The sequence below is a fragment of the Zootoca vivipara genome, chromosome Z (genome assembly GCF_963506605.1).
Source record: "Zootoca vivipara chromosome Z, rZooViv1.1, whole genome shotgun sequence".
Lineage (NCBI taxonomy): Eukaryota > Metazoa > Chordata > Lepidosauria > Squamata > Lacertidae > Zootoca > Zootoca vivipara.
Window position 1 is genome coordinate 11,378,168 of NC_083294.1, and position 25,388 is coordinate 11,403,555.

Sequence of the window (25,388 nt, forward strand, 5' to 3'; positions counted from 1 at the left end):
GAGTATTGGAACTGCAAATATCTCATCAAACTCAAACTGGCCCCAAACACCAGTGGATGAAGGATTTAAAATAAAAATAAAAATCAGGAGATGCCCTCCTTGCAATATGACAAAACCAAAGAAATGTGGAGCTTGACAAATGCTGAAAACAGACAACAATATAGCACTGGTCACACCTCAAAGCACTCAAAATCTATTCATTTTGACAGCTTGGTACAAAATGACATCAAAAGAGGAGGGAAAAGGCTTTTCTGCATTTACAGATCAAAGATCGCTAAAAAAAACAAAGCTAAATGAGATAATTCAAGCCTGTCAGGCTTTCTCAGCCTCTAGGCCAGGGGTCAGCAAACTTTTTCAGCAGGGGGCCGGTCCACTGACCCTCAGACCTTCTGGGGCGGGCTGGAACTATATTCTGGGGGGGTAGGAATGAATGAGTTCCTAAGCCCCACAAATAACCCAGAGATGCATTTTAAATAAAAGGACACATTCTACTCATGTAAAAACACACTGATTCCCAGACCGTCCGTGGGCCGGATTTAGAAGGCGATTGAGCCGGATCCGGCACCCGGGCCTTAGTTTGCCTACCCATGCTCTAGGCTGTATGAGGCATGCTGGACATACAATGGAGCAGCCCACACAGGACTTGGTTGATCCTGCAGTCCAAGAGGAGCTGCTTTTAAAAGCTTGTGCTAATTGATATAAAATTTTCAGCAAAAAAACCCAGCCATTACTGTGCCAGGTGGGCATGTGGAAAGAGAGGGTGCTTATTACTTATAATATATTCAGTGTCACCTACATATATGGTACCTTACAAACTTTCATAGGCAAAAAAATACAGTCCCTGCCTATCTTATAAGGGAACAATGGGGAAAACAGAAGGAGTGGGGTGGGGGAATATAGGTGGGAGGATATGGGCAAATGCATTTAAAACTTGGCTATAGTCAGGGATGAGTATTAAAGGGATATACTGCAGGACATGGAAGAAAAAGCTGGTAGTGAGGGCTAAGCCTCCTATCCTGGGGGGGGGGGGAGGCGCAAGTGTCTTCAAAGCTCAGCGCTTAACTTAGGGAATGAATGGGAGCTGCTCCCTTACATATGATAAACTAAAGGGTCCAATAAGGCACACTATAGAGTGGGGGCTAACTCCGATCTGCCCTTGGTAATGCCCACCCAATCAAACTTGATTCTCTCTATCACCCCATTCTAGGGTTATAATTTATTGGTCCCTCCACAGAGGGAGTGAATTTTTAGAACTGTGACAGATAAAGGCTTAGACAAAAATATTTCTGAATCCCATTTGCTAGAAACCACAGGAGGGGAGAGTGCTCTTATAATTGGGTCCTGCTTGCAACTGATTTGCCACTTGAGAACAGGATGCTGGGTTGGATAGGCCATTGGCCTGATCCAGCAGGCTGTTACCATTATTATTCTTCCTCCCACCCCTTTCCCCTTAAGAAAACCCTCCAAAAGCTATGTTCCCCCAACTCCTGGAAAGCCTTCTGCTTTGTGTTAACATGGCCATAGCAGTCAATACTGTAAAAGATTTACTTACCAATGCAGAAATGGTCACATCAAATACAAAGCAAACCAAGGCAAAGCAGTGTCAATACTAATCCATCTATATCAAAAATATTTAAGACGAACCTGAAACAATCCCCTACTCCTGTTACAGCTGAAATCATTTATGAAAAATAGCTTCTACTTTCTACGGTGCTATTCCATGTTAGTTCTACTCAGAACAGATCCACTGAAGTCAATGGAAAAGACTGATCTACCGGTAGGTTCATTAGAACTTTGTTGGATAAGCTTGATATCCATAGTACCGTAACTAAAAACACTTTAAACATTTTTTTAAAAGATTTATTTGGGATTGGGTCCTACCCAAAGCAGTCACCTGAGTAAAAGAAAGCTTCCTTATTAAACCAGCACCACCCAAATACTAGCCTGTTAAATACATTAAGCTTAAAAATCAGGTTATCTGCAGCATCAAGGAACTGCCATGAGAAAAACAAGGTAGGGAGAACACTGGCAAACAGGAATGGAGTTGGTGCTTCTATACTGTAAGCTTGCACCAATGACTAATACAGGTATATGGCAGCAGGCTGACTAGTAAGTTGTGCAGACTTATTTGCAAGGGTGAAATACATGCATGAACTGACATTTATAAACACCCAGATTGATGAAGGTCAGTGGGCTTGCTTTTGTAGGGTGGTTGCCAGGGCTGGACAGAATCTCACAGGCACCCAATCTGCATAGTTCACCTTGAACTTTGATGCTCGCTCCTATGAACCCCATTTCCCCCTCCATTAGCCCTGTTGGCAGTTTGCCCATTGGCAAGGTTTACTATTTCTATACTGAGCCACTTGCAATTGTCCTATACTAAAGTGCAGAGGATGTCTGGCAATGCAGTCAGAATCCTGAGCAGGGATAGTATGATTAATCCTTTAAAAGAGGATTAGCCATGATGGCTATGTTCTACCTCGGTAAGTAGAGGGATGCTGCACTGAAGTGCAGCTTGCAAGTTTCCCAGAGCAATCTGTTGAGCCACTGTGAAAACAGGATGCTGCACTGGATAGGCCACTGGCCTGATCCAGCAGATTCTTCTTATGTTCTGGTATTACTAGTATCTTGACATATAAAGTATCTCCAAGTGACTTACCAAGTTGTAAAGCACAAAGCATTGAACACACACACACAAACCAGGTTGCATCCAGTATACTAATAATAATCACTCAGTTGGTAAAGCATGAGACTCTTAATCTCATGGTTGTGAGTTCTAGCCCCACAATGGGCAAAGATTCCTGCATTGCAGAGAGCTGGATTAGATTACCCTCATGGTCCATTCCAACTCTACAATTCTATGATTCTGATGTTGGATCTACTTAGAGCAGACCCACTGAAATTAATATACTGATAAACTAATGTAGGTATATTAATCTCAATGCATCTACTGTGGGTAGAACTTAATTGGATACAACTTCAACTGCCAAACAATAACCCATAAAACAGCAACAAAAACATACCATCAATAGACCGCATAGTCACAGTAAGATGCTAGTGTCCACTATGCAGGGCCAAGAAGATCCTGGGCATCTAGACTCTTTGCTAGCACCACTCAAGAAAACAGATATCCATCTTCCAGCACAGAAGATGTCTAAATATTTTCTTCTGACACCATGCATAGGAACCTGAAAAATATTTTCCCAGGCCTGCAGGATTCCCAGCTCAGGATTCTGTACATTTCCGTATGGTTAGAGTAAGAATGAAAGCAGAAAAACACTTAAAAACAGGATGCAATAATAGGGTGTAATACAGTCAAATTAAAATCCATTGAATTCAACTGGATAATTTAAGCTCATCCTGGGGAGAGAGAGAGAAAATACAATAAAATACAGGAAAACTTTTAAGTGTAAACAATACAAATGCATGCAGAATTATTATTTTTTAAGAGATACAGTGGTACCTTGGTTCTTGAACTTAATCCATTCCAGGAGTCCATTCGACCCCCAAAACCATTCGAAAACCAAGGTGTGGCTTCCAATTTGCTGCAGGAGCTTCCTGCACTCAAGTAGAAGCAGTAGAAGCAGCGGAAGCAGTGCCAGTGACGTTCGGCTTCCGAAAAACATTCACAAACCAGAACACTCACTTCCAGGTTTGCGGTGTTTGGGAGCTGATTTGTTCAGGAGCCAAGGTACCACTGTACACTGGGGAGGAAAACCTGAAAGCAACTGAGAATACAATATGTACAGCATTCAACTATCGCATATTTTAAAAGGGGGGGTGAGTCAATTCAGTTCTCAATAAAGCCTCTCCACATGTTTATCCATAAAACAGGGGGTTTAGTGGGCTGTTTGATTAACATAGGAGAAAAACCATGTGAAATAAAGACTCTTTTTAATGAACAGTTAAGGACTTTCCACTTATGTGTCAGATGTTTTGACAGTGCAATGTCCCATACTTTTACTAGCAACTTCTCTTGGGAAGGAGTTGATTTGGACTTCCAATGGGAGGCCGCTAACAATGTGGCTGCTGAAAGAAGCATAAACCCAAGAGGTTTATGCATGATGACCGAGTTGGTACCATGCTCCAAGGATTGGAGCTCCAGCCTGGGTCTGGTGATATGTGAGGTGATAATGGAGATAGCATCAAAGGTAGGTTCCCTTTCCCTTTTAGTCACACATGGCTTTCATAGTTCTGGCTGGCAGGCCATGTAAAATTTTAAGGCTGCAATTCTGTACCCTTACCTACAGGTGAATCCCACTGAACTCAAGTGAAACTTAGATCTAAGTAAACATGTTTAGTATGGCATTTTTAGGTTAATAACTGAGGATATATTTGTAAAGCTAGTTTGAAGGTAGGAATGTTCAATATACTGGATAGTTGTGAAGTTATGTTCTGTTTCCCACACACACATGTAAGTTTTAAATGGACAACTGTTTATGCTGCTGCAATGAAAATGTATCAGGTAAAGTTTGTTCAGCTGCTCCTGGCTCAACTGCATGTAAAAGCAAAGGAGGAAAATGTGAAACAAGTTTCTGAGGGAAAGTAAAGTAATTTGTTTATTTCATTTTATATCCATCTGTTCTAGCAATGAACTTCGAGTACTGAGAGTGCCTTTGTGGGCAACAAGAGCAGCATCCCTTTGAATGTTTCAGCAGAAAAAAAAATTGTGCTGCACAGGCACCATGGATTCAATCCAGGTGAAGCTCAATGCTTTGATTTAAATGAAAAAGTATGGGTCCAGAAGCTCTGAACTATGCAGCAATCCCACCACATATGAAGCAGTGTTCCAGGCAGCAGAACAAATATTCCATACCTTGTAACCTGCATGAGTTGTTACCATATGAGACCAAGCAAGTAAGTAGCTACCATAGTTACAAACCTGTCTTCAACCATCAACAGACAGAAAGAGGCCACATTGCTACAAATATATCTAATATGATTTTTACAGGATGAAAATCATAAATCCACAGTGAATAGTATCATTTCCATTCTATTCAAAGAGAACAAGGTATGTAACTAGAGAATAGTAGCATAATCATAAATTTGTTCTCTCTCAAATTTTATGTGTGAGCAGATAAAGGATGGCTAATCAGCCTCTGGGGAAGATGGTGCAGTAACTTTGCAATATGTAATAAATTCTTACCACCCAGAACACAGTAATGGTTAATATAATTTAATACCTCCTTTGTGGCCTGCGCCAGTTCCTCCAAATAAGGCAGAAGATCATCATCCACGTTACCTTTCTCTGTATCATCTCTACTACACAACTTGACACATTACTAAACAGAGTAATGAACAAAAAAATCCAAATCTTGACATGATTTTTTAAAGTAGAAAGACAGCTATATTCCCATTTAAGATCACTCAGACCCAGGTGTTCACCTTTCTCCTAAAGTCCCTGGGGCTGTGTCTGAAGGCATATAAAGCAACCACCTTGCCGAAGCAAAGCTGAAGTTCAGTGCTAGGATGAGAGACGGTCAGGAAATCCTACATAAGCAGAATTTGCCAACCTGGGACTCTCCAGAGGGGCTGTGGCTCAGTAGCAGAACACCTGCTTTGCATGCAGAAGGTCTCGGGTTCAATCCCTGGCATCTTCGGGTAGGTCTGGGAGAGAACCCGCCCTGAATTCTTGGGAGAACTGCTGCCAGTCAGTATAAACAATGCTAGATGGCAGCTTATCATGTTACCTTTTGACATCATCTCCCATGTCTAACAATGTTTGTATGTCATGGGTGAATTCTCAAAATCACTTTCATATGAACAAACTAGTCGCCACTTTAAAACAGCAAGCGATCCTTCCCTCTACCCCACTGCCTCCTTTGTCTAATAAGCACACACGTGAGGTTTGCCCCTTTCTTCTTGGAGACCAATTTTTCCCACTGCTTAGCATACCAGAAATATGCAAAACAAACCTCCATAACACTCTTGTGGAACTGTAGAACATAGAATATGTTTTATCTGATAAATTTCCTGTTTGCTTTCTCCCACAAAAAGAACCATTTTGACACCCAAAATAGAGCTCTTTCTTCAAACAGACTCTGCTACTCACCACCACCAATACCCTGAAACAATGCAACACCCAGGGTAATGTAGGGGTTGCAAAATGATGGCTAGTCTGCCAGCAGAGCTGGACTCCCTCAGGTGGAAGGTTGGGATATAAACAGGATAAATAAAATGAATTTGCTTGCAAATCAAAAAAGAAGCCATGGTGCTTCAAACGAGAACTCATGCCCACAATAAACTCTTGGATAACTGCTCCTCCCTCCTCTCCACCCCTCATAAGTTTTGGCAAAATGGTACCTCCTCATTTTACTGCCTGCAAACAGGATGGGATAATTTCACTATTGGGATGGGATAATTAGTTTATATGTCCAAGACTGTCCAACACTGCTGCCAACTTGTAGCCACCTAACACACAGCCATCTAGTATTTAAGGACACACTGCCTTTGAACACAGAGGCTCCATGGAAGTATAATGGCTTTGATCATTTGAAGCTACCTAAAACCCCGTGATGGGGTGAGCTCCTGTTGCTCCGTCCCTCTTCCTGCAAACCTAACAGTTCAAAAGCACAAAGTGCAAGTAGATAAATAGGTACCGCTCCAGCGGGAAGGTAAGCGGCGTTTCCGTCTGCTGCTCTGGTTCGTCAGAAGCGGCTTAGTCATGCTGGCCACGTGACCCGGAAGCTGTATGCCAGCTCCCTCGGCCAATAAAGCGAGATGAGCGCCGCATCCCCAGAGTTGTCCACAACTAGACCTAATGGTTAGGGGTCCCTTTACCTTTAAAACAGAGTCTGGTCATTGGCCCATCAAGCATAATACTACCTGCTCTGGCTGGCAGCAGCTCTTGAACATCTCAGTCAGCATGTCCTGTCCTCTCCCCAATATGATCTGCTGGCGATTGAACTGGGGTGCCCTGCATTCAAACATAGTGTTTGCCACTGAACTATAGCACTTGCCTCATCCACAGATTTATCTTCCATGATTTTAGAAATAAAGCTATCTAAGCCAGAGGTTGCCAATCACCCAACACATGCTGTGGTCCTGAATTCCTTACATTAATTACACACACATTGTGAAGCAATACTTCCTTCCGTCCACTCTGAACCTATCAGAGACTGATTTTGTGAACCTGCTTGATTCTGAGCCAGACCATGACCCCATCTATGCCAAACTACTGTCATCTCAGATGGGAAGAAACTCTAGTATCTCTGGCAGAATTTCTCTTTTGGGGGGAAATGCTTCAAGCTTTATTACCAGAGATATTTTAAACTGGAAATGCCCCAAGAATAAGCCCCCAGCAGCACATTTTGTGCTAGACATTAAGAACACATTCTCTCCCTCCCTCCAGCAGCCCCCATCACTACCACCACCCACCAATTTGGAGGACTCTTCTACCCTACACTTTTTCTTCAGAGCCTTACAAGTTTGAAGGTTGGAGGAAAATTCCTTTTCTTCAACAAGAAGAGGAGGGAAAGATGTCATAGAACAGGCATCCCCAAACTTTGGCCCTCCAGGTGTTTTGGACTACAATTCCCATCTTCCCCGACCACTGGTCCTGTTAGCTATATATCATGGGAGTTGTAGGCCAAAACATCTGGAGGGCCGCAGTTTGGGGATTCCTGTCATAGAACAACACAGCAGGAGACAATCCTAACTGGCAAAGAGAAAAGAAATATTCTGACTTTAGGCTAAAGTGGGGGTGGAGGCACAAAGAGTAGGATAAGTTAGTTAAGATACTGTAGATGAAAACTATAAACACATAAGGAAGGGAAGGAATGCTCAGACCTGAGAATTAAACTGAGGGAGAACACTGTGAGAACAGGATGCTGGGACACTAGACTGTGTGATAGCCTGAGGCAGATTCTTCGCAGGGAGGAGGAACCTATGGCCCTCCAGATGTTCTTGGACTACAACTCTCATCATCACTCACCACCAGTACAGTTGGCTAGGGGTTGGTGAGAACTGGAGTTCAACGACAACAAGACCACAAAATAAGGTGTTGGTTGTAAGGGCTGAGAGGGAAAGGAGGTGGTGTCAATACAAAAATATGGAGGAGGGAAGCGTAACTTGTGGCAGAGGAAGGACATACTGTATGTAAGCTAAATTACTTCTAAGATACTGTAAGTGCAAGGGGGGGGGGGTGTCAGTGCATATAGGTCAGGGTGTAACCTGATCAGAAGTTGAAAGGATGGGGTAAGCAAATGCAAATTGTAAGGAAAGCAGGGTGTATGTGTGTCAGTGCAACAGTGGTAAGAACTGACAAAGTGAGGAAAGAATAGCCTGTGTTTAAGCTAAAGGGGCTGTAGACTTTTTTTGGGGGGGGTAGAATCCAATGTCAATGGTGTGAATAGTTTGACCAGACACTGAAAGGGTAAGGAATAAGACGTGCATGGGCTGAAAAAAGAGGCAAGGGCAGGGGGCTGCTGTCCTTGCGAAATTGGGGGCGGGGTGGGGAAGCTGACAATCACGAGGTGGGATAGGAACACCTTGATTTTCGGCTGAAAGGGGAGAGGGGGTAGGCTAGGTGAGAGGACGGGAAGCCAACGCAAAATATGATTGGGGGGAGAGAGAGAATAGGCGGTCATGTGCAAGCTGTAAAGAAGGCAATGCAAAAGACTGGGGTGGGGTTGGGGTGTGACAGGAGTATCCTGAATTTAGGCTGAAGGGAGGAGTGTAGGGGGGGGAGGGAGAACGTAAAGGGATGCCAAAGCGAAATATGGGGCGTGCGGAACAGCGAAGAGGAAAACGACACGGCGGGGCTTTAGGGGTCGTTCGCTTAGTGGCAGTGCACCCGCCTCGCGTGCAGAAGGTCCCGTGTTCAACCCCCCAGCGGCGTCTCCAAAACCCCGCAGAGCTACTGCCAGCCAGTGCAGACAACACTGAGCTTAGTTGGGCTCGGTATAAGGCTGAGATCGGGGCGGGGTGGGCTGCCGCCGTCGTCGCAGACGGGTGTAAGCTAGACCAGGCCCGCCCCTTCTTTTGCTCAGGCCGGACTCTGCACCCATTGTGTGCCTCTCTTCTCCCCCACCAACTCCACCAGCCCCACCTCGGGCAGCCCCCTCACGGCAGGGCCTGGCGGTGCGAGGGCGAGAGAGGGGACAGGACTACTGAGAGGAGGGGGGGCGGCCTGGTACGGGCCTTCCCCAGCCTAAGGGGACCAACCTGTGAGGCGAGGCCGCCGCCGCCGCCGCCGCCGCCGCCGTCTCGGTCTCTCCGGGCCCGCCGCCCCGCGCGAGGTACTTCCAGCAGGGCCGCCGCCGCCGCCGCCACACCAAGACGCTCCTTCCCTCTCCCTCTCGCTTCCCGAGCCAGAGACTGCGCATGCGGGATAGAGGGGAGCGCCCTGGAGTGGCTGGGAAAAATACTGTAGTCCTGGGAGAGGGGAGGAAGGGTGCTCACCACTTGCGTAGCCAGCAGGTGGCAGTGGCGGCGGAAGCTGCAGCTGCAGCTTTGCGAGCGCAAGTCACTCAAAGGAGAAGGGGAGGGACGCCACGCCCCGAAGGCGGGGAAACAGCTAAATCTTAATAGAATTGAAACACATGCTATAAATAAGGGGGTTGGTTAGAGGGGGCTGTACCATATTTAGGATAGGGGGATGCTGTGCTACTATTTTAGTGTTCTAAATTACAGAACATCTCCCTGAGGGGGTCTCAGGAAAAGCCACAGAGGCCTGTTCTTGTCCTGTTTTTTTGGTTAGCCTAACTAACTGATGCCATTTTGCTTATGTAAAAAAACTGCCTGCTTTAGAATTTAGGAGGATGAGCCACAAACAAGTGAAGACCAGATAACGTTGCTAGGGGATTATCAGGAAAACCTCCCTGCCAGGCAACTCTCCCCTTCAAGGTCTCCAGGCAGGGTGTCCTGTTTCGATCAGCGCAAGGAACCTCGAAAGGGAGAAAAGAAGAGGGGGTGCCTATCAAAAGTATGAACAAAGGCTGTTTGGTGCAGCTTCACCATCACACTAGTGAGTGTGGCTCGCCTTCTTTTTTAGTCAGCTGAATAAACAAGTGATTATGGCAATCTCCTCTGTCTATGGCATTTGTTGGCTTTTCAGTGACCAAGGCAGCTTGGGCTCAATTAGTGGACCCCAACACCCACCCCTCAACAGCTCCCATCTTGATACTTGCTTTATATACAGTAGCATTTTATTAGTGCCTGCAAAGGCACATTTTCTCTCTTGGCTTCAGTCCTGGCTTTTGAAGATGTTGGGCTGGTAGGAGGGGCTAGCACTTTGAAATACAACTGACAGAAAAATAAGCATACAGTACAGTACTGCGTCCTCAGCTCTGAGGCTCGGCACCATATGCCTGAGTGAAAAATAATTATTTTGTGATGTATTCACAGAGTTCTGCACACATCAAACAGGTAGTTTAAAGTCTGTGTAGAACAAGTTTTCTTTCCAGGCAAAGAAGAGCAAAGCTCATTAATCTGAATTGGTTCTGCAGTTATTGTGTTTGTAGTATCATTAAGGCCTTTCAGTGGCACTAGCCATAAGGCTGGAGATATAACATGGTGTGTTAGAGAGGGATTGTGTACACACCCCTTTTCCCATTTGGGGCTGTAATCTACAGAGCTGGCAATAGTGGTGGGTGGGACCAGAGCAGATGGTACCCAGAACCTCCCATCCCATTCTCTCTTTCTTACCCCAAATCAACTTTCCCCTTGCCCAAAATAATTACCCAGTCACATTATCTGACTGGGATTTCTTAAAACAGGCTTTGACCACTAGGTGCCTTCCCCAAGGTTTTGTTGGACAACTGGCTGTCATACTGTCTGAGGCTGATGGGAGTTGTAGTTCAGAGCATCTGGAAGGCATCAAATTGGCAAGGAAGGCTCCTTTGAAAGTTTAAAGCAAGGGTTCAGATATGCATATGAATTATTGTTTAGTCGTTTAGTTGTGTCCAACTCTTTGTGACCACATGGACCAGAGCATGCCAGGCACTCCTGTCTTCCACTGCCTCCCACAGTTTGGTCAGACTCATGTTCGTAGCTTCAAGAACACTGTCCAACCATCTCGTCCTCTGTCGTCCCCTTCTCATTGTGCCCGCAATCTTTCCCAACATCAGGGTCTTTTCCAGGGAGTCTTCTCTTCTCATGAGGTGGCCAGCTTCAGGATCTGTCCTTCCAGTGAGCACTCAGGGCTGATTTCCTTAAGAATGGATAGGTTTGATCTTCTTGCAGTCCATGGAACTCTCAAGAGTCTCTCCTCCAGCACCATCATTCAAAAGCATCAATTCTTCGGCGATCAGCCTTCTTTATGGTCCAGCTCTCACTTCCATAAATCACTACTGGGAAAACCATAGCTTTAACTATACGGACTTTTGTTGGCAAGGTGATGTCTCTGCTTTTAAAGATGCTGTCTAGGTTTGTCATTGCTTTTCTCCCGCGAAGCAGGCGTCTTTTAATTTCGTGACTGCTGTCACCATCTGCAGTGATCATGGAACCCAAGAAAGTAAAATCTCTCACTGCCTCCATTTCTTCCCCTTCTATTTGCCAGGAGGTGATGGGACCAGTGGCCATGATCTTAGTTTTTTTTTGATGTTGAGCTTCAGACCATATCTTGCACTCTCCTCTTTCACCCTCATTAAAAGGTTATTTAATTCCTCCTCACTTTCTGCCATCAAGGTTGTGTCATCAGCATATCTGAGGTTGTTGATATTTCTTCCGACAATCTTAATTCCGGCTTGGGATTCATCCAGTCCAGCCTTTTTTCGCATGATGAATTCTGCATATAAGTTAAATAATCAGGGAGACATGCTGGAAAACAGCAGGAATATGTTGTGCCCATATTCGCCTTCTGGGCTCCCCATATATATCTGGGTAGCCACTGTGGGAATGCAGGATGCTAGACTAAGGGGGACTTTGGTCTGGATACCATGGTTTGTCTCATGCGTTTTTATTGTTAAGCAACAAATCTGTTCACAGAAGGAATTACAGTGGAACCTCGGTTTATGAACACCTTGATTTATGAATTTTCGGTTTATGAACGCTGCGGACCCATCTGGAACGGATTAATTAACTTCCCATTACTTCCAATGGGGTAGTTCGCTTCAGTTTATGAACGCTTCAGTTTATGAACAGACTTCCAGAACCAATTGTGTTCATAAACCGAGGTACCACTGTACCACATGGCACATTTCACAACAGCCAGTAGTTTGGTGTTAAATTGCAACATCCAGCTGTTGTTTGCAGCTCTGATTTCCCCTTGAATGACAGTAGTGTGTGGGACCCCGGAATAGAGCGTAACTCTCGTATCCTGTTGAGCAGAAGTAATTTGTATGAGGACTGCATAGTGACACATCAGGCTTATACATGTTTTAACCGTCATGCTTTCTTCCAGCGAATTATGGGAATTGTAGTTTGTGAGAATACCGATACATCTCCATTAAAGATCCCTGTCACTGCAGAACTGTAGCTCTCAGGATTCCTTGGTCTTGGGTGCATCCAAGAGGGGGCAGGGGGCAGCTGCCCCCGCAGATCAAGTAAAACAATACAAATAATTAAATGAGGTTCTCTCCCCCTCCAACGTGAAGCCTCCCTGCCCCCCATAAATTCTGGTTACACTTATGCCTTGGGAAGATGGAATGACTGTTAAACCTATTTAATTATATATGTATATACACTGTTGTTTTTTTCAAAGGTAGAATCACCTCTGTTTTATCCTGCAGAGAGTTAACAGCAGCAGCTAGGACAGTGATGGGCAACCTTTTGAGCTTGGTGTGTCAAAATTCGCCAAAAAACCAAGCATAACTCGGGTGGTGTGTCACTTCGATAAAAAAAACCATAATTTCACGATATTTTTAGTTTAAATAACAAAAATGTATAACTGTAATATATAACTGTATTTAATAAACCAAAAACTAATTATTTAACCAAACCAAACCAAAAAACCCTTCTTTATCACAAAGTGCCCAGAGCTGTTGAGCTTTTTGGGGGGAGCTGCTAACCAAAGTTTTGGAGGGTTTTTTGGGGGGGGTGCAAAAGTTGCTTTGCTTTTTGGGGGGAGGTGCCCCAAAGCTGCTTTTGGGGGGGGGGGAGAGAACAGAAATAAATGACGAATAATACCTTTGCTGGCACTAACATGCAGCACCAAAAAACCCAGCACAGAACGGGTTAAAAAATGAACACTGTTACACCCAATCATAGTCTGCCAAAGTGCCAGAAAAAAACAGCACAGAAAGGGTTAAAAACCAATCTCTGGCTACCAGAAACAACAACAACAACAACAACAACAACAACAAAGGATCCGGGTTTTAACAGCGGAGACAAGCTCTAGCAGAGACAAGCTGTAGGAGGAGCGGGAGAACGAATGGGGGAAAACCAACAGTGAGGGCTCTGCGTGTCACGTCTGACACGCGTGTCACAGGTTCGCCATCACTGAGCTAGGAGGAAGATGTGCACATTAGTGGCGTTAAGCTGAATTTAACCTCTCTTATAATCATATAATTATAGAATCTTAGAGTCATATAATCCTCTTGGTACAGGTCTTGTTATATTTTATATGTATACAGGCTTCACAGGCTTCACAGGTTCTTCCTGAAGGCAGCTGAGGAAGTTGAGGAAGTCTGTGCTCAAGTAACCCTAGGACAGCTCCCTGATCCTCATCCTGGATGAATGCTAGGAAGTTGAATGGCAGGATATGGTGCAACACTATGAAACGGTGGGGTGACTCATACTATGTACATTTATTCAGGTATTAGTCCCACTCCCACTGGGTGGTATTCGACTTAAGTCAGAAAAGACCAATTGAAATCAATGTCCACTGACTTCAATAGGTTTACTCTGAGGATGGCTTAGGCTTCCAGACGGTTGCTGTTTTCAGGTGGGATGCAATCACATACTGGCAAATTTATACTGTATATTTATTTGATTTATATTCCACTTTTTCTTTAAGGAGCTCAAAGTGGCATACATGGTTTCCCCACTCCTTGTTCTATTCTCACAACAATGCTGTGAGGTAGGTTAAGCTAAGAGAAAGTGAATAGCCCAAGGTCACCCAGTGAGCTTCATGGCTGAGGGGGATTTGAACCCTGGTCTACCAGGTCCTAATTCAACACTCTAACCACTGCACCACACTAGCCTTAAATCCAGGTTGTGCAACTGAAGTTGATTTGGTGCTTTTGTGCAACAAACCTGCTTCCCCCATCCCATCAGAATTTTTATAATAAGTGACAGGAAAATGGACTGGAAAGTGACGGATAATAATTGCTTGAGGCAGCCTTTATGCAAACAATCAGAATGGATATTCTAGAAAAGATGGTGTGACTGTTGTCTAACCTCCCCACAAATTTTGTGCAAATAAACAAAGAGCAAAGCGACCGTAATTGGATACCACCTACAGTGTCCAAAACTAAGTGTGTTTAAGATTCAAACGCTCTACCTAAACAATATCCTTTCAGTGGATGGTTATGTCTGTTTTTCTCATGGGGACTCTCAGCTGGACATTATATGCCAGGGGTGCCCAAAATTTTTTTCAAAGAGGGCCAGATTTGATGAAGTGAACATGCGTGAGGGCCAACCTCCCCCCCCCCCCGATTCTACCCCAAAGTTGCTGAGCTTTTTAAAAGATTGAAGTTGTTGAGCTTTTTTTAAGGATTTGACCCCAATGAATAAACTGCCCCAGGGGCTGGATAAAACTGGCCGGGGGCTGAATTTGGCCTCCAAAACGGACTTTGGACGTGCCTGTGAATGCTTTGTGTAAAAAAATCATCTGTGACTACTGCATGTGTGTGTGTGTGGAGGATCATCTTCCTTGTCTTATCTACCTCTATGCAGTGACATAAAGCAGAAAGATTATCTTACCCATAAAAACAGTTTGTTGCCAGCAAATATGGACCCAGTCAAGCTAGTACTTGATATCATGGTTTGAAGAGTTTTTCTTTTGCATAAATTAATGTCAGAAGCAGGGGCACGCCTACAACTGGAGTTGCTACTCCTGTGACTAAGGGGGAAATTGCAAGTTGGTTTTTTTTCCTAGTCACGAAAGCTTATGCAATTTTGAATATTTCCCAACACCTTATACCTTCAAGCTATTGCACTGTTTTTATGAGGCTGCCATTCTCATGAACAGTTATGCCACTTTCAGACAACCTGTTAATTGAGCACTCACATTGATTTGGAAGTTTGCAGGCAGGTTAAACAACCTAGGCCTGGCAAAGGCAAACTTGGCCCTCCAGATGTTTTGGGACTACAATTCCCACCATCCCTTACCACTGGTCCTGTTAGCTAGGGATTATGGGAATTGTAGTCCCAAAACATCTGGAGGGCCGAGTTTGCCTATGCCTGATCTAGGCTATTTATTGAACATGCATTTTGATTTATTTGCAGGGACACTAAGCAACACTGAGTCAAGCAAATGTAAGCCCACACTTTCCATTTAATTTTCCTGTCACTTTTCTTATTGCAATAAGTCCATTTTGGGTGGGATGGGGAACAGGTCTGTTTGTAGTATTCTGGTGAAAAGTAAAAACATAAGAAGAGCTTGCTAGATCAGCCAAGTGGCTAATTTAGTCCAGCACCCCCTTCTCACAGTGGCCAACCAGATGCCTCAATGGGAAACCTTCAAGCAGGACCTGAGCACAGGAGCACTCTCCCCTTCTGCCGTTTCCAAGCACTCTCCCCTTCTGCCGTTTCCAGCAACTGGAATTAAGAACTAGAAGCAGAGAATGTCCATCATGCCATGGATAGCCTTTTCCTCCATGAAATTGTCTAATAAGCCATTTAAGTTGGTGGCCATCACTGCCGCATGTGGGAGTGAGTTCCATAAGAAAGAAGTCAATTTCTTTTATTTCCTGAATCTTCCAACATTCAGCTTCATCGGATGCCCACAAATTCTGGCATTACAAGAAACGGAGAAAAGCACTCTCTATTCACTTTCTACATGCCATGCATAATGTTATAAACTGTCAGTTTGCATTTCTTAGTGCAGAAAGTATAGATCTGATGTATAGAAATCTTTCCTATTCTTTTTAATACACGAGGATTCTAGAAGCTACTCTGTGTGAGAAGCAAGCAGAAGGGTTAATAATTGTTTGGGTTATACCTTCTGGGAACTAGTTCTATTCTCTCTTCCAATTAAGGTCATGCTGACTATACTCTCTGTGTGTGTGTCTCTCTCTCTCTCTTCCTTCTGGTGTCGTGTTCTGTACATAGAATGCTTAGTGTTAGGTTTAGTCTTAAGTTTTTAAGTTTTTGTGAATGTTGCAACTGGATTTTTATGGACTGTGCCAATATTGAATGTACAGTATTTGGATTTGTGACCATTATGCTCATTTGCCTTCAGCACAAGCTCTGCTGGATAAAATATTGCCTCTGGTCTATTTTTGGAAACTCTGCTACTACGAGTTTAAGTTTTTCCTTCACACGTTCAACATAAACCTATCACCTCTTCCTGGCCTTTTCTCTAATCAGAAAGTCCCAAGTACTGCAACTGTTGCTGGAAGCCTCCCAATCACTGTTGATCGTGGAACCTGAATTTGCAGGCATGTGGAAATTGCTGGAACCCAACTGAAGTAAAATGTAAGCTGGTTCCTATGAACCCAGAGAAATGGATCCTGACACAGGGAGAGCCCAAGGATCCAGGCAAACAGACGAATTTAAGCGTCTCCTGCCCACCAAATAACAGAGACCAAACCAGGACGTACGAAGCAAGGCACTTTTATTTCGCTGTTGCAACAGGGTCCTTCCTCTCACGCAGGAGAACAAGGAAGGGACCCCAAACAGAGGTGTCTTGCCCTTAAAAAGAAAATTGAAATTGGTTTCAGCCCACCCCCCAGAAGCATCATCCATATGTCACAGAAGGGGTGTAGCCCAAGACCGCTCTCCCTAGATTCATCATAGGTACATCATGAACGGGGAGGTCTGGTGGCAGTAATATGAGCAGTCTGGACCCTGCCCCCTGCCCCCAAAACCTAATCAACAAAATTGAGAGATATTTACATTTCCCTGTTTCCCAGCCAAGTTAATCACACCCTTTTGTCTGGCACTCAGGTATCAGGATGCCAGGGTTATCACTTTAATTCCTGATTACAGGTAGGTAGCCGTGTTGGTCTGGATCGAAGTAAAATAAAAAAATTCCTTCAGTAGCACCTTAAAGACCAACTAAGTTTTTATTTTGGTATGAGCTTTCGTGTGCATGCACACTTCTTCAGATACCTGAGACAATGAGAAGGTTCCCCCCACCCCACTTCTTCCTTGCAGAGGAACACCTGGTCAGAGAGAGTCAAAATGGTGTCAGTCAGGCCTGTTTTCCTGTGCTGCTTCAGACATGTTTCTGTACATTCATGTACATGTTTTATGAACAATTATTATATATATATATATGACCTCAAAATTCTTATAACACCAACAAAAAACAGCAGCAGTCTGTTGGTTACAAGGGAATGGTGCTAGTATTGTTGTAGGGCAAATCTACTGTCTTACTAGTACCATTAACTACTTGGGTTGAAGAGTCTGTATTTAGCCTCCCCGTTTTCTCCTACATGGAATGAACTGTGTTATGACACCATATAACACAGTTTGTCTGCTTAATTATATACTCCATATTTTGTCTGGGTGCTGGAGGAGACTTTTGAGAGTCCCATGGACTGCAAAAAGATCAAACCTATCCATTCTTAAGGAAATCAGCCCTGAGTGCTCACTGGAAGGACAGAGCCTGAAGCTGAGGCTCCAATACTTTGGCTACCTCATGAGAAGAGGAGACTCCCTGGAAAAGACCCTGATGCTGGGAAAGATGGAGGGCACTAGGAGAAGGGGACAACAGAGGACGAGATGGTTGGACAGTGTTCTCGAAGCTACGAACATAAGTCTGACCAAACTGCGGGAGGCAGTGGAAGACGGGAGTGCCTGGCGTGCTCTAGTCCATGGGGTCACGAAGAGTCGGACACAGCTAAACGACTAAACAACAACAACAACAACAAAATTTGTCTGGGAAACTCAAGGAGGAAAACGAGGTTCCAACGTAATTCCAACATAGGCTGAAGCAGAATGATGCGTCTATCCTCAGCCTGTGAGCTGTGTGGCCTACAGAATATACCAGCTGGCATCTCCCCCCGTCCTTTGTTGTTGGGTCTTTTCCAGGGAGTCTTCTCTTCTCATGAGGTGGCTAAAGTATTGGAGCCTCAGCTTCAGGATCTAGTCCTAGTTTGACACTTTAACCAGTGCAAAGCAGCCTTCAGTACTGCCTACGGAGACATTGTGGCAGCCATAGTCGCAGCAACCCATTCCTTTTCTATAACATGCTGCTAGGCCTCGTAACCATAGAAACTTCCAGAAAGAGCCATCCCTCCCTGCCTAGAGATTTTTCAACATGACGCCCATTCCAGCCAATGAGCTCGATCCGCTTGGCTCATGCAGCAGCCCTTGATTGGACCGCGACACCGGTAGAACGGCCCAATGAGGCTCGAGGACGGCCGAGAGGAAAGAGAAGGGGTGGGGAAGGAAAGCGTCACAACCAGACGGAGCGGTGCGCTACGGGGGCCTAACGTCACGGACGGAGCGGACCTATCGGCTCCGGCCAGCTTGGTGGCAAGCGACCAATCGGGAGGCTCCAGCAAGAGAAAATGGGCCAATAGTGGGACTCCACGCAAGGCCACGGGAAGGTATATAACAGCCGAGGGGGACATCTGGGCCAGAGCGGTGAGCTTTGAGTGAGAAAATCACAGTTCCGGTTGTTGTGTTCGTCGGATAGCGCGTGAGGCGACCGCGAGGGCCTGTTATCTAATACAGGTAAGGCTCGGGGTGGCCTAGTGCTTGAGCGGAGGAGGAGGTGGGAGCCGGGGCCTAACGAGAAGGGGAGGGCGGCTTCTTCAAATCTATCGGGCCTTGTGGGGTCCCCCTTGCCCTCAGAATGCCACTTCGTTCTCATTTATCCAGGTTCCCATTGAGAAAAAACCTATTGCGGCTCACGGTCCAAAGCGCGCCATTTTTATTCCCATTTCCTGCCAGATCCATATTCCCCCCTTGGTGGTGGTGGGGTGGCGATTGCAATGATTACAGTATTTGGCATGCATTAATGAATAAAAGGGGTTTATATCTCAGAATAGGAACAGATGTTTGTGTGGGGTATTCTTTTTCGTTCCCCCTTGCTTCTTATCGGGGAGAGGGGATTTATGCAAAAAGCAAAACTTGTTAGATGTGTCCATATGGTGTTGGTTTTGTATATTGATAATCTATCGGTTTGGTGTAAATGGTAATGGCTGGGTTCCTGGTGATGGGGAAAGCGACTACTCCCTTCTCACACTTTTTATGATGGTTTCCTTATTAGATTGGTGAAGGCAAAACAGCTGTGGTTGCAGTGAACAATGTTAATTATGTGATTTGAGGCTACTCGTTTTACAGTGACTCCATTTACCAAAAAATGGGAGGGGGGAGCAGGGTATCTCTGGCACTGGATTATCAACTTACTCTTTGCCTTTAATGTTGGGATTGTCTGAACTAATGTTAAGAGGTTGGTAGCCTTTTTTTTGATGTGTTAGGTTTTGCAGTTTTTACATACTGCCTTTCCACATGATTTTTCTCAATGGATGTCTGTAGAATTTAGCAGAGTGTGTGGGTTCACATTCATGTTTAAGTATCAGGACAGCTACAAATTTTCTTAACCCCTTTGCTGGTTTTTCCTTAAACAGAAAAGTTTCCTGGCCCTCCTTTGTATAGGATTTGGGGTGGGGTGTTTTCTTTGAGCTGCCTGCATGTTTGCAGGCTGTGGGTCTTGGTAGCCTTTAGTCCTGATTGGCTCTCCCAGCCTTTGCTAAGGATGTGTGGGAGCAGTAATACTCTAAATCTGCCCCCATTTCCATTAAACGGGCCTCAAGGTATTGTCTTTTTGCTCATAGTATTGCCATTGATGATTGATTTTACTTATTACAGGGTTTTTTTCTCTCTGATTGTGAATACTTGGTACAAGGGCAGAATGAAGTGTGCGCTTGTCTGCCTGTTGCTCATTGGCAGTGTATTTGCTGCTGATGACGATGACAAAAAGGAAGATGTGGGGACTGTGGTTGGAATTGATCTGGGAACCACATATTCTTGGTAAGTAAAAGAAGGGTGCCTATTTGATTGACTGGCTTCTGGATGTCTTAAATAGCTTATGGCCACTGCACCAAAATATGGCCAAGATTTGATGCAGTGTTGAACCGTGATTCTGCACTAGTGTAAGCAAACAAATTGTATTGTACTGCTATTTTAATGCACTTGGTACAAGTCAGGGGAGTAACAATACAATAGCTATTCAACTCAAACTGTTTTGATTCAGTATATTTAAAGCTTGAGTACTGGCCAGAAACATCCTCTGTTTAGCCCAGAGGATACAACTAGCTTGCTTGCTGCACCTCTTCATAGGGATCAGATTTTTGGCTCGATGTGCTTGATTTTATCCTGTTTGGTGTTGGTTTTATGTAAATACTGTTTTTTTTAATGTTGGTGTTCATTTTTCCTTGGTTGTGTTAATGCATTTTAATGTACTGTATTTTAGGTGTGTTATATTTTGTGACGGGACGCGGGTGGCGCTGTGGGTTAAACCCGTTGCTCCCGTTGCTTGGTCCCTACTCCTGCCAACCTAGCAGTTCGAAAGCACGTCAAAGTGCAAGTAGATAAATAGGTACCGCTCCAGCGGGAAGGTAAACGGCGTTTCCGTGCGCTGCTCTGGTTCGCCAGAAGCACCTTAGTCATGCTGGCCACATGACCTGGAAGCTGTACACCGGCTCCCTCAGCGAGATGAGCACCGCAACCCCAGAGTCGGTCATGACTGGACCTAATGGTCAGGGGTCCCTTTACCTTTACCTATATTTTGTGAACCACCCAGAAGGCTTTAAATAATACATATACAGTGGATCCCATGCAGGATGCACGTTTGCAACCCATGCGCACGCGCGGGTTGTGATTCGGCGCTTATGCACAAAGCCCAATTTAGTGCTTCTGCACATGCGTGCACGCTGAACCTGGAAGTAACCCATTCCGGTACTTCCGGGTTTGAGGTGGAGCGCAACCCGAAAAGACGTAACCTGCAGCAGACGTAACATGAGGTATGACTGTATTTTAAAAAGTAGCTTCCATTCTCTTTTACAGTGTTGGTGTGTTCAAGAATGGGCGTGTGGAGATAATTGCTAATGACCAGGGTAACAGAATCACACCCTCCTATGTGGCCTTCACACCAGAGGGGGAACGTCTTATAGGTGATGCAGCAAAGAACCAGCTGACTTCAAACCCTGAGAATACTGTATTTGATGCCAAGCGCCTCATTGGTAGAACATGGAATGATCCTTCTGTGCAGCAGGATATAAAATACCTACCTTTCAAGGTACTCATTTTGTGCCTTTTATGTTATGGTTTATAAAGTACATTGAACACCTTTTGGTGTGAAATTTGAACCCAGCCTGTCCCCAACCTTATCACTGTCCTAGAGACACTAGGTCACTAAGCTATGTATGAAGTTTTTCTCCAGTCTACACAACCTATGGCTCTGCTTTCACTCTGCTCAAGATACCAGCGTCCAAGCATGGGTTATTCTGCATCTGGCAACCTGATGGGCAGGTTGTTTGGTCTTGCTGCTTCCTCAACGGAACCTCTTTAAATCCAGCATAATATTAATATTGTAGATGTGGTGCTTTTGGTTTGTAACCATGTCCACTTGTCCCTGTCTTTACAGGTCATTGAAAAGAAGTCCAAGCCCCATATTCAGGTTGATATTGGAGGTGGCCAAATGAAGACCTTTGCCCCAGAAGAAATTTCAGCAATGGTTCTGACTAAAATGAAGGAGACTGCTGAGGCCTACTTGGGAAAGAAGGTAAGATGATGTTTCAGCTGAAGCACACAAGCAAATAGAATAGGCGCTGAGGGGAGCCTTCATGAATCTACTGTGTATGGAGACTGGCCAGTGGTTGGTCTAATAATCCTTTACTGCTTACTCTAGCTAAAAGCAGGTCTGAGATGCCTTTCTGATCTAGAGATCATTCTAAACTGGATTGAACATGTACTATTCTGCATGCAATGCAAGTGCTCTACCACTGAGTTTTGATGTCTCCTAGCAGGCCTGGCTGCTTGTAAATGAGGAGTCCATGCCTTCTTGGTTCCCCGGAACATAAAATGGGTGTGGGACATAAAATGGGTGGGTGTGGGTGTGTAGAATTGTTCTCCAAGCTGAGAAGGCCAATCTGTAGCCTTCTGGATGTGTTTGAATTCCAATTTCCAATATCCCTGACAGTTGACAATGCTGAATGGGGCTGATGAGAGCCCAGCAGCATCTAGAGGGCGACAGGCAATCCACTCCTCTAAATAGTCTTGAAAGGTGCATTCTAGACAATCGGGCTCCCTCCCCCCCAAAAAAAAACCTACGGTATATTAGATGTTAATTTGGAAACAGCTATCAGAAATATTCTCATTCTTCTCCAGGTCACCCATGCTGTTGTCACTGTGCCAGCTTACTTCAACGATGCCCAGCGTCAGGCTACAAAGGATGCTGGTACTATTGCGGGGCTGAATGTCATGAGAATAATCAATGAGCCGTAAGTAGGGTTTTAATGGTCTTCTGACAGTATTTGGGGTTTGTGCGGGCTTTTCTCACATTTACCTTTCTCATTTACCAAACTAACGAGTTGCTCTTTCTTACAGGACTGCTGCTGCTATTGCTTATGGCCTAGACAAGAGGGAGGGCGAGAAGAACATCCTTGTCTTTGACTTGGGTGGTGGAACTTTTGATGTCTCCCTCCTCACAATTGATAATGGTGTCTTTGAAGTTGTGGCAACCAATGGAGACACTCACCTGGGTGGGGAAGACTTTGACCAGCGTGTAATGGAACACTTCATCAAGCTCTACAAGAAGAAAACTGGAAAGGATGTTCGGAAGGACAACAGAGCTGTTCAGAAGCTTCGCCGAGAAGTTGAAAAGGCCAAAAGAGCACTTTCTTCTCAACACCAATCTAGAATTGAAATTGAATCCTTCTTTGAAGGAGAAGACTTCTCTGAAACCTTGACAAGAGCAAAATTTGAAGAACTGAACATGGTAGGTATCTTGATTTTTAAAATGGGTTGTCTCTAATAAAATGGCTCTACTATTTGGAGCAATTGCTGTACACAAAACATAAAATTGGGAGAGAGAAGTTAATTATATTAACATAATATTTACATGTAGTACATGCGTGTCATGAGAAAAGTAAGGTGGTGCCCTCCTGTGTGAAACGTTATCCCACTCCCAAGACACTATGCTGGTCAAACTGCACCAACAGCAGAGAATAAATTGGTTTCCTAATGGCTTGAGTCAAAATTGCTTGTCCTCTTAGCAATGACTGATCTTTGTGGATTCTCCTGTTAAAGACAAATGAGATGTTAAGAGTAGGCCCATCTGATCTCAAATAGCATCACACATGGGCATATTGGGGGCGGGATGTATCTGATAATTTGGTGACTTTATCATCTTGTGGCCTTGTTCTGTGATTGCCTTTCCACATCAATTAAGTGATTTTAAATTCTGCTTGTAGGATCTCTTCCGTTCCACCATGAAACCTGTCCAGAAAGTCCTAGAGGATGCAGATCTAAAGAAGTCTGACATTGATGAAATTGTGCTTGTTGGTGGCTCTACTCGTATCCCCAAAATACAGCAGCTTGTGAAAGAATTTTTCAATGGCAAGGAACCCTCTCGTGGAATCAACCCTGATGAAGCTGTAGCTTATGGTGCTGCTGTGCAGGCTGGCGTACTCTCTGGGGATCAAGATACTGGTAAGTCTGAGTGACTTAAATGCTGCATGAGGTGTTGGGCAGAGTAGCCTGTACAAGTGAAAAGCTTCCAGTCAGCCTCATAACTGTTTGGAATGGAAGATCTTTGTCTTTGCTGGCTGTCAATTTTGTCACTACAGCTAGATAAATTATGGTGGTGCTTCATCGCTTAAAACCTCCTTTTCATTCTTAGGGGATCTGGTGCTGCTTGATGTGTGTCCTCTGACCTTGGGCATTGAGACTGTTGGTGGAGTAATGACCAAACTTATCCCAAGGAACACTGTTGTCCCCACTAAGAAATCACAGATCTTCTCCACAGCTTCAGATAACCAGCCAACTGTGACAATTAAGGTTTATGAAGGTAAGTGGCCGACCAACACCATTTGGCTTGGAAACTTTTACAGTATTCTGTCTTCTGGGCATTAAAGAGTAAAAGGTGACTCCAACACGGCTTAATTTTGCAATGCATGTTTCCACATTTAATAGAAACACAAGTGAGACGCCTTTAAAAAACAACAATAATATTGTACTTGCATGATTACCAGAGTATAATCTGAGCGACTTCATGTGAAATGAAATTTTCCCCCCGCAGGAGAACGTCCTCTTACAAAGGATAATCATCTCTTGGGAACTTTCGATCTGACTGGAATCCCTCCTGCTCCCCGTGGCGTCCCTCAGATTGAAGTTACCTTTGAAATAGATGTGAACGGAATCCTTCGTGTTACGGCTGAGGACAAGGGCACAGGCAACAAAAATAAGATCACCATCACCAATGACCAGAATCGTCTTACTCCAGAAGAAATTGAGAGGATGGTCAATGATGCAGAAAAGTTTGCTGAGGAAGACAAAAAGCTGAAAGAACGGATCGATGCTAGGAATGAGCTGGAAAGTTATGCCTACTCACTGAAAAACCAGATTGGAGATAAGGAGAAGCTCGGTGGCAAGTTGTCATCTGAAGACAAAGAAACAATAGAGAAGGCTGTAGAGGAGAAGATTGAGTGGCTAGAGAGTCACCAAGATAGTGACATCGAGGAATTCAAAGCCCAAAAGAAGGAACTGGAAGAGGTGGTGCAACCAATTGTGGGCAAGTTATATGGTAGCGCAGGCCCACCCCCTACTGAGGAAGAAGCAGCAGGAGGAGATAAGGATGAATTGTAGACCTCAGTTTCCTAGATGTTGATGCTGTAAATATTGGACTTTGAACTTTTGTTTAAACTATTTGAACTCTAGATTTGGAATGTGATCAGAATCTTCACATTGAGTGGAGTTGGAAATGCTAGCCCAAAAGTGGCTGTATACTGCTTTTCGTTAGCAGTTGATAAATGTCCAGCAGGGGGGTGGGCAACCTGACAAGGGAGCGGGTGAAGTATTGAAACCATTCTATTTAACAAGTTGGGTTGTGTGTGTTATGTGGAGAACTTTTCTACCCTCCAAGTGACAACAATAAATTTGTTACTTACACTGGATCTGGGTCTATTTGATCTTTGTAACACAAATATTTATAGCAACCAAGAACACACCAGGACCAGAGCTGTGGTTCTGTCTGCATGCTTCTTGGTCTGAACCCCTCAGACACCACCTTCCTCAGAGCAGAATACAATTGGACAAAGAATTATTCCCATGCATGTCTGCTAGTTGGTAGCAGGCAATTGGGTGATGACTTGGCATATGTGGACGAG

At 44.6% G+C, this 25,388-nt stretch overlaps 2 protein-coding genes across 3 annotated transcripts in view; one reads left to right on the plus strand and one right to left on the minus strand.

The window, feature by feature from the left end:
- Window positions 1–9,273, minus strand: part of GAPVD1 (GTPase activating protein and VPS9 domains 1) — a 53,142-nt gene extending 43,869 nt beyond the window's left edge. Inside the window, exon 1 of one of the 2 annotated variants that reach the window (XM_060270353.1) lies at window positions 9,166–9,273. The gene's annotated coding sequence lies outside the window, so the exon portion shown is untranslated. Of the gene's footprint in view, window positions 1–6,825; window positions 8,118–9,165 lie in introns of those variants that run through there. The other variant, XM_060270354.1, reaches the window with a different exon arrangement.
- Window positions 9,274–18,609: 9,336 nt separating this feature from the next.
- On the plus strand, window positions 18,610–25,175 carry HSPA5 (heat shock protein family A (Hsp70) member 5). The gene is made up of 9 exons (XM_035112873.2): window positions 18,610–18,729; window positions 19,870–20,031; window positions 21,067–21,298; window positions 21,647–21,784; window positions 22,390–22,502; window positions 22,609–22,999; window positions 23,475–23,712; window positions 23,903–24,070; window positions 24,302–25,175. The coding sequence occupies exons 2-9, from the start codon at window positions 19,913–19,915 to the stop codon at window positions 24,865–24,867; spliced, it is 1,965 nt and encodes a 654-aa protein (XP_034968764.1). The 5' UTR covers window positions 18,610–18,729; window positions 19,870–19,912; the 3' UTR covers window positions 24,868–25,175.
- The last annotated feature ends 213 nt before the right edge of the window (window positions 25,176–25,388 follow it).